The 21,370-nt window shown below is 41.9% G+C and overlaps 2 protein-coding genes across 3 annotated transcripts; both read right to left on the bottom strand.

Moving 5' to 3' along the window:
- Nucleotides 1-1,051: 1,051 nt before the first annotated feature.
- On the bottom strand, nt 1,052-13,890 carry csf1b (colony stimulating factor 1b (macrophage)). Of its 2 annotated transcripts, XM_079225736.1 has the most exons (9): nt 13,769-13,890; nt 12,020-12,139; nt 11,841-11,903; nt 11,545-11,715; nt 11,247-11,448; nt 11,029-11,165; nt 1,707-1,750; nt 1,579-1,613; nt 1,052-1,472 (listed from the first exon to the last, which is right to left on the bottom strand). In XM_079225736.1, exons 1-8 carry the CDS (start codon nt 13,808-13,810, stop codon nt 1,580-1,582), a joined length of 813 nt encoding a protein of 270 aa, XP_079081862.1. In that variant the 5' UTR covers nt 13,811-13,890; the 3' UTR covers nt 1,052-1,472; nt 1,579. The 2 variants fall into 2 exon arrangements, 1 of the variants encoding a protein (XP_079081862.1); XR_013771080.1 differs by lacking the exon at nt 1,052-1,472 and having other exon boundaries at nt 1,581-1,613; nt 11,029-11,161.
- Nucleotides 13,891-16,192: 2,302 nt separating this feature from the next.
- ren (renin) lies at nt 16,193-20,409 on the bottom strand (the record flags this gene model as incomplete). Its single annotated transcript, XM_079226707.1, has 9 exons — nt 16,193-16,354; nt 16,747-16,845; nt 16,952-17,093; nt 17,199-17,321; nt 17,660-17,856; nt 18,780-18,898; nt 19,363-19,486; nt 19,892-20,021; nt 20,333-20,409. The coding sequence occupies 9 exons, from the start codon at nt 20,407-20,409 to the stop codon at nt 16,193-16,195; spliced, it is 1,173 nt and encodes a 390-aa protein (XP_079082833.1).
- Nucleotides 20,410-21,370: the final 961 nt, after the last annotated feature.

Genomic DNA, 21,370 nt, shown 5'->3' on the forward strand with positions numbered 1-21,370 from the left:
GCCGGCGCTGTTCAGGCTCCTCTTGGCGGGCCCTGCTCCAGCAGCTATAGGCTAACATGGCGAAAAGAAATGCAGAGCAGGTGCCCCAGAAAAAGGTCTGTCTAACGTTCAAACATGAGGGGCTAGATGAAATAGTCCAAACTGACACAGGTAGGATGAAACTTTCAGACATATTTAAATATGAAGAATATGAAGTTATTAAATTGTTTATATAGGCTACCTTTAGGAAAAATGACACCATGTCAATTTAATAGGCCTATACTTATTGTTAAGCACTGCATTAGCATTTTTCTTTCAATGAAGTTCCACTTAAATGTTGTACCTGCTGAGAAATGACTAAACACCTTTGATACTTTTATTTTGTATATATATCATTATCAGTCATAACCAGTGAACCAGTCATAACCTCCCCTTATTGAAGTTCAACAAAGATCCTTTTAGTTCAACTAAACTGACTGGCAAAACACCATCATTAAAATGTTCCCAAAGTCCAGCCATTATAAAGGATATTGAATAAATATAAACCGTGTACACATATTGATGCATTTGCTGCCATCTCTTCGAATCCCCTATGGCTAACGCAGGCTTGTGGTCATTTTCGGCAGGTCGCGTGGCTGCGAATTGCTCACAGTGCTGAAATGTGCGCTCATAAAAAAAAAGATTTGCTCAGTGCTGAAAAAAATTAAAGGGAACATTGCCTGGGCAGTTACGACACTCGCTCAACTGGTGTGTATCCAGCGGGGTTCGAATCTCGAGCTCTCTGCCAGTAAAAATAGCTCGGTGTGTTTTTATCATTAGCAGAATATTCTCCAGTATTCATGCTCTCAAACAATACTGTTCTGTTATCTTTGGTCAAAACTCTTAGACGTTGGCCGCATGAAGACCGTGCAAAGGCTGAAAGACATTTTTGAGTGGTCATAAAACGTGAAGTCAAACGGGATGTGGGCAATTAGGTTGCCCACATCCTTTAATAAGGTCGGACATGCTCTTTAGATGCGAGCTCATTGTGCTCGTATATGAAAGCTGGACAGATGTACAGTTTGGATTTGATATCAATGGAAGCTTTATTATCAATACAGTGGTTGAATAGTTGAGTCAAACTAATAAATAACGTATGGAAATGTTTGGCAAACAACATAAACAGTTGGTTAAGTGGTAGCAAATGGACGCACATGGTTCAACATATATAACTAGTGTAAAAATAAAACTTTTTTTTTAGTGGAAAAGATATCTGCAATACATAACGCAACAAACATAATATACATACCATATTATTCAAAATAAGGCCCCTCTTTGCTCTCAGTCAAAGCCAAGCTTCTGATTAAAACGGCGAGCGTGATACACGACAAACAAGACACAACAACACTGATGGGGAAACTTGTTCACGATGGAAAGAAGGTGCAGCTTCTCGAGTGCTCCGTCTGCTGCTGCAGCGATGTGCTCGTTGCTGCCGGCGGAGAGAGAGACAAATACTGAAAACACAAAGAATAAAAGATGGATATGTGCTGCAATCAACCAGGTGTGATTCATGCGCCGGGTGCAGCTGTGGAAACTGTTATACGCAGGAAGGGCACTCACATTATTGCGGCTCCATGTCCATGTCCTGCCGGTCTCTGCGTTGGTCCAGATGGCAAAGGAATGCATTAGAGGGACTTTCAACAAACACGGAGAGACGGGTCGGTTTGAAGAGCATTAGTTGTTCTTACCTCGAGTTTGTATGCGATCTTGATCTGTGAGGGTTGTGAGATATCTGTTTTTTGGAAAGAAAATACTTGATGAAATGAAACACGACGAGTATTCACTTGAACTTCATTTCTTAAACTTTAAAGAACGAAAAAAGAAGAAACAAAGCTAGAGCTCTGACTCATGAACTTTATTTGGGCGACAATTTTGTCAGAGTTAAAACATTCTGGGAACACTGAATGACGAGGCGGAAGAGGGAACCGCTGCTGGAATTAGAAACACTTTTTTATTGGTGATTCATTATTTCTTCGTCCAGCAAGCAAGGGTGTGAATAATGAATAATAATTCTCCTTTGACTGAGTAAACAACTTTTTATAGACACCTTTATACACTTTTTTACTTTCCAGCAGCGGAGCGCTTCACAGTCAAAGAACATGTTTTGGGTTACATTCCACTATCCAAGCCGCTCATCCTATCCTATCCTTAGGGTGCTGGAGCCGATCCCAGGGGACATTGGGCGAAGGCAGGCTTCACCTGGACCGTTCATCACAGGGCTCATACAGAGGCAGGCGGCGGCCCAATCCCAATCTCCACCCTCACGGACTCTGAGAGGGTTTAGTTCTGTCCCACTGTCACATGCTTGAGGGCTCCCTGGCAGACATTTTGAGCCCTTTACGAACCCTTTCCGTAAATCAGTATTAGATGCAAATTTTACCGAAGGGAATTACCCACAATTCATTGCAATGTGACGTTAAATACGCAGTTACCAATGGAAGAATGGAGACATAAAAAGAAAAAGGTAAACAAAGAGGCACGTGGGTGTTCAACCCGATAAATAACATTTACACAACAACATTAAGGATTAAATATGGAACATAAAAACACATGAAATCAGAGGAATGCAAGCATAATATATATATAATATATATATTTTTTACACAGATTTATTCATCAAACATTTAGTTTTGCTATTCGAGCGGTTTTGACAAAAACGAGTAAATAGATTATTTGAAATGACGTCTCATCTCGCGAGGAAAGAGCCTGGAAGACGTTCAAATCAGGGAATAAAATGTATAAAATAAGTCATGGTCACGTGATATGTTGCAGCAAAGTGCTGTCCCTTCATATTTACACCATTCCAAGCCCTCACAGCCTCTCACACTCTGTCTCGCCCCTGCAGACAAAGCAAATACACATCCATGCTCCCAACAAGCATCCCGGCTCGGTTTCTAGACCCTTTTAAAGTCTTTTGTATTTTCAGTGTTGCATGTTATCATTTACATTTTTTTATTTTTATAAATCTCTTTATTTAATATTCCGTGTTAAAACGAAATATACAATGAATATAAAGGTCACCGAGATGTACTGCCCACCCATCCCAGAGTCCCCTTCTCAACAGCTGGCTCATAGAACTTAAACATAGCACTAAACTAAGTTAACAGACATGACGAGCAAATGAAGTCTACGTTTAATTGAGCAAAACAATTATGATATAGATACCTATAATAATCACAATAATAAGGGGAAAAGCAAAGCAAACACACAGATTCAATATAAATATCAAGAAAACCGGTTGCAAAGGCACTTCTATACAATAGTTAGCGTATTCAATAAATATGGGATTGAAACAAATACCGAAAAATACTGTGCAAAAACAAATAATATAAAGAGAAGCAGGAAAGAAAGAAGAAAAAAGAGAGAAAGAAAACAATAAAATCAGGTTAGCCGCAAGTTATGATTTTGCTATGATGGGACTATGATGGGACTCCATCCATCCAATCATCCATTATCCATAACAACGGAAACCATCTGCAAACCGGAGCTGATTCCAGCTGACATTGGGCGAGAGGCGGCATACACACACATTCACACCTTTGGGCAAGTTCGACTCAGCATTTAAATCTGACCTGCACATTTTGGACTGCGGGAGAATCGGACACGGACAGAACATGCAAACTCCAAGGTTCAACTCCAGAACCTTGCTGCTGAGGTTAGGGTGCAAACCACCGTGCCCCCATGGCTGTGACTGCACGAAGGGGGACGTGGTCACCGCCATGTCAAACGTTGGTTTGTGTACGCCATCTTGTTTCTTTGCAACCAGAAGTGACACAAGAGGGTGAAGCTAGTACAACTAAACTCGGAATAAGACATTTGTAGGCGTCCGAAAAGGCTACAATTAACTCTCATGAAGTGAAAACGCACTGTGAAAGGGTTAAAGCTGTAAGACGAAACACAGACGACTCGTGGTGGCAACTAAAATAGCCCCGCCCCTAAAGCATCGCCTGCGTTATGGTCTGTTTGCACCAACATTTACTAAATGAACATCATGCTGTATTGAGGAAGACTTGAAAATAGAGATTGAGAAATAAACTCATGTTTACAATGTTTACTGAGGGAATACATCAAGAGAAGTAGAGTCATTTATATAGACTTCTATACAACCAGAGGAGTCACCCCCTGATGGCCATTAGGAGGACTGCAAGTTTTAAGACATTTCAGCATTGGCTTCACTTTCTAGACCCAGAGGTTGCCCCTCGCTTTTTGTACATATACTGGGAAGACATAGAGCAGCGGCATACTCTGACCACAAAGCTGATTCATCTGAGAACCATTACAAACAACTGTGCCTGTAAAACCCCATCTAATAAATTAGCACATGTCTTAATTTAGGCTTCATGACACAATAAATACAACAACTGAGACAAACATGGTGATGGTTGTTTCATACCCAATAGTTCCAAACAGAACTACATCTGTCCAAAGTGATGTCATGACCAATGCTTTCCACTTTCTCATGCCCCTTGTTCCCAACACGGATCACACAGGTGATGTTGATTAAAGTGAGAGAGGGTTCAGCACTTAAACCTGATGTTTTACATATAACATATACCCACACACTGTGGTTAACAGCAGGCAAGAAAGGAGAGGAAGTGAGCAGCAAAAGAAGAAGGCAATGGCTAGCAGGCAAAAAACAAGAGAGTTAACAACTACATCAAGCCCTTTATTGCAACAACAAAAGGCCCTTTTTACAGCAGCCATTTTGACACGCCCGTGAACACAGGTGCAATTGATCAAAGTAATTATGATCCCATTTAGTTTGACACATAAACACTGTTGTTTCGCTTAGAGAACTACAGCGGCCTTGAGGGAAGGAAAAAGGCCCTCGCTCGTCGCTACAGCCCGTGATTGGTTTGTCCATTCTGGGCTACTGTAGAAACATGGCACTCATGGAAACATCCTTAGTTTCAGGTGATTTACACACAAATTAAATCCTATAGTTGTGAATAGTATGTTCCCTTTCTGCCGATAAATCCCCTTTAATTCTAAAAAGTGATTTGTGTTACGTCAAAAGCAAATGCAATCCACTACAAAGTATATTTCCCTCGAAACATGTACGGAAGAGAGCCCTGGCCTGTGAAAAGGGCCAAATTGTAACTTTATTTGCAGTCTGGCTTTATGCCCAATGACTTCAGAGAAGATTGGATTATGTTGCATCTTGTCGAGAGCTGTAGAGGATTTAGTGTTCTGACTTTTGGGTGTTCTGTTTGTGTTATTTTCCCTTGTTTCATGCTCTTCATTCCAGTTTAGTGTTTCCTGATTTTCTTCTGTGAGTTTTGCTCTTTGTGTGGAGATTTCTTTCATACCTCTTCTGCTCCTTTGTTCTTTTAGGGGTTCATCTTTCCCATCACATGGAGTCTAGGTCCTATACCCGCCCGTATACCTGCCTGCTTTTGGACAGGTTCTCTTATAAATGAAATAATTTACTGCGCACATGTGCCTGTCTGGTCTGCGTTTGGGTGCAAAGTCTGTGCATTCTCTGCCGGTCAATAACAGTCAGCTAAAAAAGCACATGGACAATCAATACAAAGACTGATAGTCAGCCATGATAATAAACACAACCTGTGTGTTGAGACTAGTGAAGACCTATTCTTGATTCTTATTGTTCTGAGTTTGTACTCATGGTTGAATGCACTTATTATGAGTCACTTTGGATAAAACAAAGCGTCGGCTGAATGAAATGTAATGTAATCAACCTGTCAGAGGCTCTCGAGAGGAGCCATGTGTTTGCCGTTAACTCACCACTTGTGCGGAGCTATGATGCAATTTAATGCAAGACAAAGTGCTCAAAACTTCCCTCCAGTTTTAGTGTAGTTGGAATTACAATCCACCATGAGCCGCTCTGACTATCACCTACCAACTGGTGCCTTGCTATGTGCAGCCTGCATGTTCTTGCAGATACTGCAGTTGCATCCCAAACTACAACACATGCTTGTTAGCCAGTAGCAATATCAAAAGAATTGGAATTAGTCCACAGGCTGTGGCTGCTCATTGCTTTTTAAATATATAGATGTAAACAAAGAGAAAGAGAGAATATGGTCTCATAACTGAGAGTCAAGCCAGGAATCTTTAAACCGTTATCTCGGACTCCGATTTGAGCTTCAAACGCCACGTCAAATCCATCGCTTGGTCTGTTGGCTACCATCTAAAAACAAAAGACCCCTGCCAGGGTTTCCGACGTTAACTAGAAAACATGACCACATTACACCAGTTATAAAATACTTTCACTGGCTACCAGCCACTCAGAGAATTCACTTCAGAATCTTCGCCTCAAGAGTTCGACCAAAACACGGTGACGCAGAATTTTGTTATCATGCAACGCATACCTGGAATAATGTCCAAGATGATATTAGACAAACCCAGATGCTGACCAAGACCTGCTTCACTTTGAAATCTTGTTTCCACTCTGGACTAGAAATTGTTTATTTCGGGATTTGCACGCTTAGCTAAGTAGTATCTTTCATCTATTTCCGCAGCATTGATGCATATCAATAGCTGAGTGTGTATTATGTGTGTGTGCAGTTAGGGTGTGGTTGAAGGGGGGAGAGAGAGAGGAGAGAGAGAGAGAGAGAGAGAGAGAGACCTTGGCTGTCTTTGGGGCAGACAGGTCTTGCCGATCGGTGCACAGGGTAAGTTACAGTTTTAAACACTGCAAAACATATTCTCAAGCCCCAAAAAGCTTCCTGACTGGTCACAGGGCCTCTTTATTGGGCATCTACCTCGCATTTCCATGATTATTGTTAAGTGTAAATACTTTTTTTTTCTTCTTGTATATGAACCATAACATTGCGATTGTATTTATTCACTCAAACATGACAGTAGTGGTCGTTGCAGACACATCTGGTGTTGATTACTTTTACAGTTAACATTCTGTTCAAATATAATTAATTGTGCATCCGAACATGGGAGGACTTGTTGTGTTCTTTTGTCCTTTCATGTTCACTGCATTAGTTTACTTTTACATTTTTCTATCACGTGTCTGTACTTTTGCACTTTTAAAAATATTAAGTCTTTTGCTTTTATCAGTATTTTTATTACCCTGTGTAAAGCACATAAAATTGCTCTGGGGTGTTAAATGTGGCATAGAAATAAAGTTGCCTTTCCCCAAATGTATTATCATTTGAAACAGAAGCTGATCGTGCCAAAAAGCCCCGAAAAGGAAAAAGAGCATAAATGCATAAAATTCGACACGTCAGCTTTTTTGCACATGCTGCTGCAGAATAGCACCAGTAGGTCCAGCCCCCACCTTCTTTTGCCATGCTTAGTATTCACCAGCCAGGGAGGGTGGGTCCTCGGGAATGGCTAAACCATTCCCAGATTGCCAGATAGAGATTGCTGGCTGCATTATTCATTTTGTGAAATGGAGTTGTTTGAATATTGAATTATATTGTTTCCATGAATAAGGGCAAATGTGTATTGAAAATAATGCTTGAACTAAATAACTATACAGTATAGACCTGGATAGGATAAAGATATGCACATGTTTGCACACATTTACAGACAGGAATTAACTGCAGCTGCTGCTATTTCAGAGTTTTTACTCTAAGTTCTTAATATTTATTTGTATGTTGGTCCTCACCGAATAGGAATGCTCATAAAGAACAAAATCAATAAACAAATGACAATAGGGAATTAACTTGTCTAAAAAAACAACAACAAACTAAGACATGTTAATCAAAGGACTCAGCTCAAACCGTCCCCTTCAACTTAACCCTTCAGGGTCTTAGGCCTTTTTCTCAATTTTACATAATTTCTTAAATTCACCTTTTAAACACACTTGCATATGAGATATACACCCATGTGTTACATCAACACTTGCAGAACAGCTCTCTATATAATGAGGCACCATTGTCCTAAGGCACCAGTGAAAAGAGAAAATATGGCCCTAAAGCTGAAAAATTGAAGCCTAATTTTTTTAATTCTTTATATCTTTTTTGAAAACATACCTTTACTCATGTGGACGAACTGTTTTGGTGCTTGACATTGGTTTAGCAAAGGTCTTAGGTTCACAAAAGTGTTGTATGACACTACTTTCACCAAAATAAGAGAGGGACTGAGATAAAATGGGACTGAGGAGTGAAAAACATTTTTAATCCCAGCCAATTTAATGCCGAAAATTGTGAATGGTTTGCTTTCAACTAAATACTAAATATTTCCTCAACCCCAAGGTCTATTTGAATAATTTAAAATGCTATAATATACAGAAAACCCTTGTGAACATAGATAATACGTTCATCTATGTGTTTGTGGTATACTAGTTTATGATAGTACACAGAAAAGGAAAAAAGAAATCCAAAAGAAATAAAAACTGTAAATTGTTTTTTCTTATCCTAACTATATTAATGAATCTAATATAAAACATATCTCTATATGTTAGGAGTACATGTGTGAAGTTTGGCTTTAATTGAGTGAAGTTAAGTATTTTTAATAATTATTTTAGTTCAGGATTTTCGAGCGATCGTGTCAACTCGGCCGACACAAAAAAAAACACTCCCTCCCTGGTCCCTGAATTGTCTTCGCTTCACTCTAGCCATGTGCTGCAGGCTGAGAGGAAGCTATAGAGTCCAAACAAGGCCTGATGATTTATATTTCAGCCATAAGTAAGTCCATTTTTTTATTTTTTGCTGGACATAAATGGCAACGTTGTGCGTATCTTGGCGAAGGTTTCCCAGCAGATTTGGCGTTATTGGTGGATTCAGTAGGCTCTAAGGATTCCACAACTGTATGGTAATCCCGTGTAGCTTCATGCTATCAATATGAAAAGTTATATTTTCAAAAACCAGGTCACTCTTGAGTCCCTTCGAGTCATACTTATGGTTTATGCTGATATTTATTGTGGAATAGTGTCATAAACATGACAAATTGACTTACTTGTAAGGCCAGGATGTGCCGTTTGTTTTGCTGTATCACACCAGAGGCCCTATTTAGACTGGTAGAGCTTGGGAGATCGATGAAAAGGTTCGACGAAGGGCTTTTTGGGGGTTCTGGGGTTGAGAAGGTATTACAAAGAGTTTTTGTTTTCAAACAAAATATTTATTATTCCTACTCATATATATTTGAGTCAAAATATGTACTAAAAAGAAAAACAAACTATTTACTATGTTTACACAATGTGCATATTTCAGTTTCAGTTTAGTTTTTTCAAGAACAGTTTTCAGAACAAGAACAAATTATGTACTCTGTATGTATGTGCTATGTACTCTTTACCAGCGCATGGTCGTGTGTCGCGTCGAGTAAAACTGAGCAGCTGATCTGAGCTGAGCTGCCGTCTCTCTGCGGCCAGTGTTGTTTTGCAGTACACTGCAAGAAAACGCTGGTTTTCAGGTGGGTAGGTATGTTGTCTGTCTAACTGAAAACCAGTGTCTTTTTGTAGTGTAGGTGGGTGGGTGCTTAGGGATTTCCTGATTTCCTGAGTGGTTTTACACAAAATGTTGACGGACACATGAATCGACAAATCACGGTGAAAGGCGAACCTCGACACAGACTCCACAGGCTGAGAGCTCCTGTGAGAGTCACGTAGGAGCTAACGGACAAAGGGACAAGGAAGTGAAAAGTCTTGCGCCTCCAGCAACATTTAAATCATATTTCTGTGCCGTTTTTTCGCGGAGCTATGAATATTTACAAAACATGAACATCGTTCAGCACGGACCCACGTCGGAAGGGTTAAGCAACATGATTACCATTTCAAAGATCTCCATTTCGCTCTCTTTGGCGGCCCCTATCAGGTTTCTGCTTCTAGCAATGAAACTGCTAAATTACATTTTATCATAAAAAAATACATTTGAATAACTTATTACACAACAATGAGTGTAGTTTGTCAGTGCCTCATTCTCTAAACACCACAGAATGGCAACTGTGACACACTCGCTGCCGGGAGTAAGTTTCACCGCCCAACTCACTGACAACAAGTGATTGTCTCACTACTTCAGACTGCGCCCGACAGAACGCATGGTCTCACATATTATATTAAGATTGATTTGTCATTGCAGGGCTTGATACATAGCTTGCCTTGTTGTTAAACATCAAATTATAATTACTTTTTTTAACGTTAGCCGTACGCAACGTTATTGACTTTGAATCTTGCTAGCTTGTTGTTAGCTTCTAGCTCGTAGCCGAGGCCAAAGGGTTCTATGAGCCGAACTAAATAGAATTATCTTCAGTTGCCAAGGTGTGTCTAAGGACCGTCCTATTTTCTAGAGCAGTGAACAACATTTCCATTGCATGAGATCTTTATAGGATGGTAATGATTGTTCCAGGTTCTAAACCATTACCGGCTAACGGAGTGAATGTATTGTGAAAAAATGGTTCTGGCTTCAATTCATTTCGGATAATGGACATTATCCTTACTTACACTATTTACGTTTTAAGTGGTACACAACTTGTTTGTATTTACATTGTTCTTGTTGTATACGTCTACTCTTCTTTCTTTCACCGCCTGTAAAGCACTTTGAATGACTCCTGTGTATGATAAGGTGCTAAAAAAATAAAATAACATTTTGCCGTGCTACAACGGCAAAACAAGGTTTTTAAATTGACATAAGCGGTAAGTTGCATATCTGTTTTTGGTTCTCATTTTTGGTTCTCACTTCCCAGAAATCCAATATTGTTCTTTTTGATTATTTCCTGGAAAAGCTGCCACAGACACCCAGTTTGTAGAACTGCAAATGCCAGGGTTTACATGAGTGGGTCAAATGCTCCTTCACTTGTTTTAATTATGTTCGCCAATTAAAGAGAACAATTTGTTATTTTTTTAAATAATAACCGATGGTAAATCGGACAATAAGCATACATGCACACATTTGCATTCCTTTGTGCACATGCTGATGCAAAATAGTCCTTCTACTTTCCCCAGTTAAGTCCAGTCCGTATTTGGATGAATCCAGTATTCACCGGCGAGGGAGGGCTGCAAGAGCGAGGCCCGCTCGAGTGCAACATGACTGGAATGCATGGCTCAACTTCATTACAGCACACGTGATGTAGGAATCGACAGAACAGAGGTGCTAGTACCTTTTGCGTGATGAAACAGTAGAGGGTGAGTGTCAGTAGCAGTCCTCCACAGATGGAGACCAGGATTAAGCCGAGGATGTACAGGTCTCTGACTGGTCTTCTCTGCGACGCCTTCTCCGAACTCCTACCATAACTGTCTGTAGAAAATGACACCAATGCTGTGATCTCAGAGAACTTTGCACCCTTTGCATCATTCGTTTTGCGGAAGAGATTCCCACCTGTGTGATGTTGCATGGTCGACTCTGTGTACAGCTCTGTGGTGGAGACAAACATTTCTGTGTATTCGTCCTGGCAGCTCCAGTCGACCGGTGCGTCGCTCGTCGTCACCAGCTCCCAGTAAACAGACAGCACATCCGAAGCCCATTGCAGCGCCTCCAAAGATGACCCTCTGTGGAGTATCTCAAAACTCTCTGGCTTGTCCTGCGGCAGATTCCCGGAAACATACTTTACATTTCTTCCCACCCCATTCTTGATTTCATTATGTAACATCCAGTCTGGCTGCAAACAGGCACTCACCTCAACCTCTTCATTTATCTGAGGCACACATTTCTGAGAGTAGATGTTGAGGATGAGCGCTCTCAGGGACTGAACGTAGCCGTCGTTGACCGAACCCCGGTTGTATTTGAAGTGGGTGGTCAGCAGCTCCAGGATCCAGGGTAAAGCAGCTTTTACAAAGCAACACTCGCTCTGTGTGAAAACAGAACGCCAGGTCATAAACTTGAAAGCACAGTTAATGGAAAGTTGGAAAGTGAATCAAAGTGTTTGTTTTTTTTTGAAGGGGAAGAAAACACATAACACAAAAGTTACCTTACCAAACTTCTCCGTTCTATGACTGTGTAGGTTATCGTGCACCCGCTCCTCAACTGGTTATCCATCTGCAGAAACAACAACGAGGGGGGGGAGAGTTGTTCAGCCCGGGAAGCGCTGCAGGACCGCCACATTGTTTCTGATGTTGATTCAACACATGTGTTTCCAATGTTTCAACACCTACCAGATGCCTGACTGTGAGCAGGTGCTCCCTCGTGATGGAGTGTCTGCATGGACCGGGGACCTCAGCCATAGTCAGGGGGAAGCTCAGGAACATAAGTACACACAGACACTTTACCTGCAACTAACACAACCATACGTTACACCTCTGTGGCTCCCACTCATTGTCTTTACGTCCGATACACGTGGGTTGTTTTTACTCGGCTCCAAAAATACTTTTACTTGACAAACATCGCTCGAGTAGGTTTTGCATAACAGAAACAAAAAAAATTGAGGAATGCTCTCAACCACCAACCCAACCATGGGCCAACGGGGCGTTCTGAACTTAACCATTTCAATGTGAATGCTCTCCACATGGGAGTCTCTCTCTCGCTCCACATTTCACTTTTCTCTCCCTAATTGTGATCATCTTGTCTTCGTAAAAAGCCCTTTCTTATAAATTATTTTACAAGGAGAACCGGGTTCAATGCAAACCTAAATGGAATGTCCTGCTGATTGTGCCAGAATAGTTAAACAGTATGCAGACGAACATTTCTCCCTTTCCATCCAAAACACACAGAGCCAGCTCCGTTTCAGTTACAACACTTTATTTCCACCCTGGGACAATATTTTTGTGCAATTCTGCTTCTTGACTTGGGTTAAAGTGTCAGGTTTTGAGTTCTTGCAATATGTGTGGCGCCTTTTCTGCTGAACTGCCACCAGTGACTGATGTTTAAATGACCTCAGAGGAACCAAGCCTGAGTTATATAAATTGCATTGCGGTCAAACAGTGCCCTCTACCATGGAGGGAAAGCCGTGGAGACTCTTCCCGTTGCTGATGATGCCTGCTACCAAGCACCTTCTGGCAGCTCCAACGGGAAAATGGGATCCAGATGGACTTCATCCTTCTATTGAAGATTGAAACATGGTGACAAGCACATGTTCCTCAAACTGCAGGAAAAATGTCTGCACTGGAACGTATTCTTCTTTTTAAATCCTCCCATTGACTCACTTGACCTGTGTGTTCAGCTTCTGCAACAAACACTCCAGATAGACGGCAGCGAAACCAACAAAAAGCAATAAAACATGATTTATTTATTGGCCGATTAACATCTGAGCGGTTGAGAGAGAAAAAGACAATTCTTTGAAAGCTACCAGGGACACAAAGTACTCCTTTCATAATGAGTTTTTCTGCCCCTAATATGATGCCGAGCTGCACACTTAACACCCTTGTTAAGGTTTTTGATTCATGAAACATAAAATGTAGGCAGTTTTCTGCAACGATTGTGTGCCGCTATAATTATGTGTTGTAGTTTGCTATTAAATCAGAATGCACATCGACTGCTGAGACCCGAAGGTAAAGGAAGAAAAAAAAGCTGTTCCATCTTGGTTTTAACTATCAAAGCAGATTAAAAACAATAATCTGGTAAAAGTGGCATTTAACAGAACATAAAAAAAGTGATTCCCAAAGCAAAACTTTGTGAGCTGAAAGACAATCCAAGCCAAATTTCCGACTGTTATTACGAGTCCCCATGATGGGTAGTAATCAAATAAATGTAATCTAATACAATTATTAATGTCGAGTGGGATGTGCTCAATGCAAGAGCACATGATGTAAAAGTCACCTGTCACATGATTTGCTCCACCCCATGTAGGTCAGATGAAGAAATAAAGCAAAAAAAGAAATTCCGACACTGACTTACAAAAGAAAATCATTCTTTTTTCCCCTGTTTTGTCTGAACGGCAGAGGATCAGAGAAACGGTTCTCACCTACCTTAGCTTTGCTCTGAATCAGGGTTGCCACAAGGACGGTCATCTGGTACGTGTTTGACAGTGGAAAACACCAGACTCCTCTGTCACACACATTGAAGCAAAGAGATCCTTTTCATATAGTCAGTTCCACTCCACAGAAAGAAACTTCGCCGGTGAGAAAATTTGACACTATGTCATGTGGTGCTGTTCTTAAAGGCATTGCCTGATGCGCTCCTCCTGCACAGAGTGAGTTCAAACCGAGATGCAGCTGACAGACAGTCCTTTTTAAAGACCTCCCACCTCTCCACCGTTTGACTAAACCCACGGCCTGGGGCCCAGGATATGCAGATTGACAGTATCGGGTGTATTTGTTTTCTTCGACACACACTCTTATGGAATTATTCAAACAGATTAAGCTTGTGGGAGCTTGACGTCAGTGCTGATAACATCTGTTCTGGTTTAAGGAACTCTATCCCATGGAGGTGATTTGCTGGACCACATATGATCCCTCAGAGTAACACATTTGATAAAGAGCTGAATTTAACTGACAGCTGTAGTTACTTTGCAAATTAAACCCACGTGATCCATTAAAAAAAATACTTACTTCCACGGTAGGAAATAATAGACTTGGTAGGGCTGCAGATGGCAAAGTGAGGCCAGAAAGTATTGAGATACGGGAAAAAAAAAAAAAAAAAACACGTTTGGTGGTTTTTGGTCTTCTTCCACTTTTAAATTAGCCGATGTCTGTTCCGTGGAGCGTTGGGGATCGTGTGTGTGATCAGGTTTTAGATTTAGGCCCCCTGTGATTCCACCGCTTCAGTTTCATGGATACTTTGACCTTTTGGGAAATTCCATTAATTCACTGACTTGCCAAGAGTCAGATGAGATGATCGATAGCAGGCGGTTAGTGGAGACTGTTGTACATTTACTCATTAATCTCTTGGCGAGAGGTTGATGTGCACGAGCCCAAAATGAACAAATGTATGTAATCTATGAAGTGCCCAAGTGTATGAAGTGCATTGTCTGATGAATTATCCTTAAGTGAGGAGAAAGAAAGCACCACGTTGTTTTTCACAAATTCTAAACTGTACATCCAGAACGATGACTGATATTCCCGAAAGGATGAAAGTTATATAAACACGAGCGACCGTTACGCAACATGTGACTGTGCCAAGATGTTGAAAACTGCCAATTGATTGACAGATTGGGATCTTTTCAAGGAAGACAATTGTTCCAGAAAGAACCTTTCCAACATACATATTTGAGCTATTTATCCACCAAATATTTGGCAGTAATAATAATATATATATATATATAATATCTAGTGAAACACGGAGGTCAATCTGGTTTGTTTCCAACCCGAATAACTCTCCTAACATCTGCGAGAAATGTTTTTGCAGCGGTTTGAACGCACTGTTGATTGAATGCCAGTGAGATCCACCCTCACCCCGCTGCCGACTGCCAACAGATCAAATCCCAAACAGACAATTCGTGGATGTGAGATGCGAGGAAGAGCTAAGTTGGGCTTTTATTGTTTCGTTATCTTGATGTTTTTTTCTTCGGGTCTGCTAAGTAAGCAGATCTAAGTGTCTTTGTCGAGTCAGTTAGAAAAATCACCCTGAAGGGACAAGTTTACTTTGCTGCTAAAAACAGGCTTTCCGCTGTCAACTGGCGTTGAGTGTGGCCTTTTTTTTTAACACCAAAATACACTGTACAGAAAAAGACGATGTAATTTCAGGGAACACGAGCTGCCCAAACTAGAAAAAGGGATGATTTTGTGTAAACTGTGACAATGTATCTGGCACTCGCTCCTACCGTAACCGTTGCTTACTAAACATAGACAAGCAGCACACATGCCTGCAACACATGAGACCAACGTGCTTCTAATTGTTTTCGGATAGCAATGCATATGACAATTTTCTATCAAGAATGTCTAATATTTCCGTGACGGCTCCGGCGTGGCTGATTTAATCTGCTGCAGGAATCTGTTCTCAACTTGACTTTCACATGGTCGGAAAAGGCATTCAGGAAATAAACAATGCAGTCGTTAATGAAGTCAGGCTCCGGTCACATTTTAAACAAGTTTATTCTGGTTACGTCGGTACAACGCGGCTATGGATTTACTGTGTGATAATTATCAGCGGTCACACACATCACATTTGCTGGAAAATGCTTATAAATAATAACAAACCAAAAAAAGGTGAGAAGTGCAACTGGTGCAAACTATCAGAAAGCAGGATTTGCAAGACAAATGGGAAGAGGGTGATCTTTAATGTGCTGTCTTCTTTAAAAAAAAGTGTTTACAAAACAGATGTGCTTTTGTCTCGAGTTATGAAAAGGAGGACTGGGCCAAGAGGAGCTGGCAGCACACACAGAGAGAGAGAGAGAGAGAGAGAGAGAGAGAGAGGGAGGGCGCATGGGACAACATGGCGCATGGGACTTCCCGTTACACAGCGGTGGCAAACCCGATGCGATTACTGCGGCGGTCGAACTCTGTGTAGTAGCGGGCGATGAAGTTGGCTCCCAGGATCCAGATGGGGCCTGTAGGGGGCGGCACGTCCAAGGCCCTGAAGGTCACGGTGCAGACGTCCCCTTCCATCCGCGATTGCTGGAGTCACAAAAAAAAGGAAAAGCCTGCGTCATCACTGAGAAGGAGCACGCTGAGCTTTTGCACGAGTGAAAGACGCTGCAATCCATTAGTCAAAATTATTGTGCAATAAAATGTCTACTTCTTGCATAACAAATTCTACGAGTCTTGCATGAAAAATTCCACTAATTTCTTGCATAACAATTTCTACTACCGAAAAACAACAGTGTGGTAGCCTGTGAAAAAATAATTTACAAAATGCTCTGTTTCATAACAAAGTGTCTGCAGCTGTGAGATACTTATTTCCACCTGAAACGTAGTGGAGTAGGAAGGATGAAGCAATATTAACGTGCTTAGCAACCGCCACTGCATGTTTTTTACCAAACGGAGTCAGTATCCACCACCCTGCTTACCCACAAGATGTAATCCTCATGGGTGAGGGAGTATTCTTGGCCACCCAGGTGGAAACTGACGTTGGGCAACGTCTTGACCGAGTTACAGTTGACTTTGTACTGATGAACGACACAGATCAAAAAGGTAAGGGCGGGTAGTTACATTTTTTTTTTTTTACAGACAAGCGTTTTCGTGGGAAACAATGTTGCGTGTGTAAAAAGTTACTCCGCTTTCATCCAGCTGTGCTCCGATGGTTTTCATCAGCGCCGACACAGAGGAGGCCGGGCCTGTGATGTAGGAGGAGCCGGTGTCAATCACAGCTGTGCAGCCCTCTGCACAAAAATGCATCTCCATCCCCACGGAAACCCTGAAAGTATGAAGGAGGAGGTGGTAGACAAGACATATTGTTACTGATTTGGAGTGCAAACACACACACATACACACTTTATAATATATAAAGCAAATATCTCACCCTTTCATCGTAACTTCCCATTTGCCCGTCTCTCTGGTGTCAAGATAATTAAAGGTTCCAGTGTAGTAGTTTGGGTCGGTGCCACCGAGCACCAGCTCTCCACCAGGGGAGTGTTTTGGATCCCTGAAAAAATAAATAAACCACATTTTAAGTCTTTATTTTCTCCCCCCTCCTCATTGTCAGTGTTTTCTATCTGCGGTTGCACTCTCCCTTCAGATGCACTTCAGTCCTATGACCTCTCACTCACGGGGATCATCATCATTCTTCTTCAATTGGTTTTCTTTTCACATATCTGATCATGATAGATGTAGAGGAACATTCTCAAAACACCATCTTGTCCCACTGACATCCCAAAAAAAGCTTATAGTGTTATAATAATAATCTTATGATTTTCTCCTCTGCCCAGCTGGTCCCAGTCAAAACGACACAGCAGCTCGAGGCGGTCGGCGGACTCAACCCACCGGCTGTAGTAGACGGAGAACACCTCTTCCTTGAGGACGTGCTGAGACATGATGCGGTCGAACACTGGGGTGATGCCGTCGATGGCCACGTTGGGGTAACCCATCCCCAAGACGCCGTCAAATTTGGCGAAGATGAAAGGCAGGGCCGACAGAGAGGTGGCCTCGGCGAACACCTGCACCACGGGGATACCGCCGACCTGCGAAAACAAGCTGGGGGTCAATGGTCGGACATGTAACCCGTGAGAGGAAATTAAAGCAACTATTTATGAAAAGAAAAGACTCCTTTCATCTTTTTTACTGAGTGTTAGCCAATCTACTTTTAGGCCTCTGCTCGGAAATGTCATACCCAAACTAAAAAGAGTGTTTCTCTGCAACCACTAGGGCTATTTGAATAATGTTGGTTATAATAAAAGGTACACATGTGAGATGTTGTTCAGATGTGTAGATATTAGTCTATATGTTACTGGTTAAGAGTAAATGAAGATGACACACAGCAAAAACGAAAAGGTTTCAGGTCCGCCTATAAAAACATCACTTTCAGGATGATTATTTCTTTGAAATGATGCAGCTCTAAGGTCCAAATCTAACCCAGATCATACACAATATGTGAACATTCTCTAACCCAAATCATAGCTCAATATGTGAACATTCTCTAACCCAAATCATAGCTCAATATGTGAACATTCTCTAACCCAAATCATACACAATATGTGAACATTCTCTAACCCAAATCATAGCACAATATGTGAACATTCTCTAATCCAAATCATAGCTCAATATGTGAACATTCTCTAACCCAATTCATAGCACAATATCTGAACATTCTCTCTGCAAAGCTTGACTTTGATAAAGTGAAGCAGAACAAAGTTAGAGAGGGTTTAGAACAGACAGTTCAGACGAGGTCTCATTTGGGCCCAAATGTTTTTCTTGTACCAAACCATATATTTCACTTGTGTATTACTTGTGGTGTTCAATACATCCAATACATCAATACAACAGTTGGGGACTTTTATTTTAAAAAAATCATTAAAAAAAAACTATAATTTACAGTTTTATATAACAATTACCCCCCCGTCCCCCTTAGGTACAGATTGGTTTTGAAAAGGTTTTAGGAACTCACCACGACCACGTCCTCGCTCAGAAATCCCCGGACATTCCCAGAGGCGTACTGGATGGAGAACCCGGTCCCGTTCTCAATGTAAGTCCGAGACTTGGATGCATCGTACTTGTTGTGATTAACTGAAAGTTCAAAATGCATATGAGTCGTAAGATCAGCGTGTATCCGGGAACAATATTTCCTCCAACATATCATATATCTAAAAGCAACAAAAACAACACAACCATGTATATAATTAGTTTAAACCTGCAAAAGCAGACTTTAGTTCTTTGCCCACTTGAGGGAAGCGCAAACAAGTTGATATGGTATAGAACACGTTTACGACATTATCATTCATGTTGGGTCATAGTTCACAAGGCGAATGTGAGCCCAATTTGATCCTAATTTTTGGTCTCCACCAACTCCCGAGAGAAATATCTGCCCCCCCCCCCCCCCTTGTTTTCTTGAAAACAGCTGTCGGCCAAAAACATTTACTATGAGAGCGGTGAGAGTCAGTTGCTGTAAAAGCAAACTCCTTAAACTTCATGGGGAGGTAGACTCCACTTTCAGTAAATGTGATCTTGGGTTTGTGTGTGTGGACACTCACTGCAGGCAGTGGAGAAAGGTGAGCAGCTTTGGGAAGGAACCCACAGGTTTGACGAGCCAGTGTCAAACACCACGTTGAACATCTGGGCCGGGGAGCCGATGCTGATTTCCCCAAAGTACTGAGTCTGTTCAGGGTAAACAGTGCAAACATAAATATCTGATGAATTCATTTCTGGCTTTCCGAAACCGGTGAATTCCTATATGGCTTTGATGTTGATACAAGTATTTATTTGTTATCAGTCAGACACAAATTGTATTTGAGCTCACGAAGTACACAATTTAATAAGTTTGACTCGAACCCAAAGAAAATCCTTCCTTCAGTTTTACTCTTGGAGACGTGCTGAAGCCTCTTGGATGAACGACTTCTCTGACCTTCAAGAATAAAGTCGTTTTTTTCCCCTTCAACACTAAAACAGAGACTTCACCTCAGCACATTTGGATTTCCTATCAAAAGCATGACCTTCTGAAACACACACACACATGTTTGAGAAGTCTTCCTTTTAAATATATAACACGCTAAATTGTCTCACGTCCAGGTAGTTGGTTAGAGGAGTGGGAACAGTCCCGTTGTTGTTGTCCAACTCCGCCAGGACTTGCTCTACGGAGACCCCCAACTCGCTCAGTGTCTCTCTGATGGAGGGCATCTTCTTCAGGGAGATTCTGGAAAAGATCATACAAACAGAGATAATTCCTCTCCAGCTGTCACAAGCTAAAAAACCCTGCGTCTGTCATGACTGAATTCTCAATCTATTTTTTAATTATCACGTTATATTTCAGCTGTCATATGCCTGCTTATTATCCCGGTAGAATAACGAGCCCCTTTACAAAGCACGGAGGGCTTTGTTCTCCACAACTTGCCAGAAAAATGAACAAAAACACATGTCAAGTCAATGCTGAAAACATTAGCTATAATAATGAACAAACAAAACCCATTTGTCTTCACGTCCTGTACGGAGGAATGCAGCTCTCACCTTCTCAATGCGTGGCTGGAGGTCACGGCGGATGACAGAGCAACCAAACACATCCAATACATCATCAGCAGAGCCATGTTGAAATCACCGAGGACGGGCGGAGAAATAATACCAGCCGGCGATGAAGATGAAGGCTGAACGTGCAACGGCGACTTCCCCGGTGAATGCGAATATTCCACGTTTATTAAATCGCAGGTATTGAAATCTGCCGCTCCCTCTTGCTGCTAGTCTGGACCCGGGACCCTCTTTATACCATGCGCTCCTCTCCCTGTGGGCCACCGGCTCTGGCTGGGAGCTCTGCTGGGGGCGACCACTAGAGAACAAGCTCCACCTGCCCCCCCACCCCCTCCTCCACCTCCAACCCTTCTGACTTGGTCACACAACCCCTGCTGTGATAAACAGGTCCCAGTGACAGGTCTGATCTTTGACCTCTTGCTGAAAAAGAAAAAAGCACCGAAGACAGAAAGCAGGGGTGCAGAGCTCCATGAGATTGCTGACGTCGGTGGGATGGACACCTCGTCTGCGAGGGCCGTGAGAAGCTTTTAGAGGGGTTAGACGATGCTCGGAGGAGGATTAGTTCTTCCCAAAACTCCAAACTCGAGTCACTTTAAACCTCCGAACATGTGCTTTGAAACGCCCAGACTGGACGTCGAGAATGGCCAATTTCATGAGAACAATCCAGTTAAAATTTGGATTTCAGTTTGTTGCTGCAGCTGATAGCATGTCTTGTGTCATTTTCCCACAGCTGTCAATGCCTTATCTGTGGAGCAGATAGAGTTGGACACCTCTGTGTTGACCCTGTGCTGCTAGACCTCTCTCCTCATGCAAAGAGCACTGCACCCCATGGGCACCGCAGTATCGATTCTCACATAAACAGCCTAAAGGGGAAAAGACACAACTTAAATGTTGGTTTAGTTCAAGGCCAGTTCAATGGCAGGTATCTCCGCAGGAGGCCCCGTGTGGAACCAGCTGTGTGCCGTAGAGTTCCTCTTGACACTTCATCTTTCAAGCGCTGCTCTGCACTGGGTTTACACACTG

The sequence above is a fragment of the Taurulus bubalis genome, assembly GCF_910589615.1.
Source record: "Taurulus bubalis genome assembly, chromosome: 11".
In the NCBI taxonomy this organism is placed as follows: Eukaryota; Metazoa; Chordata; class Actinopteri; order Perciformes; family Cottidae; genus Taurulus; species Taurulus bubalis.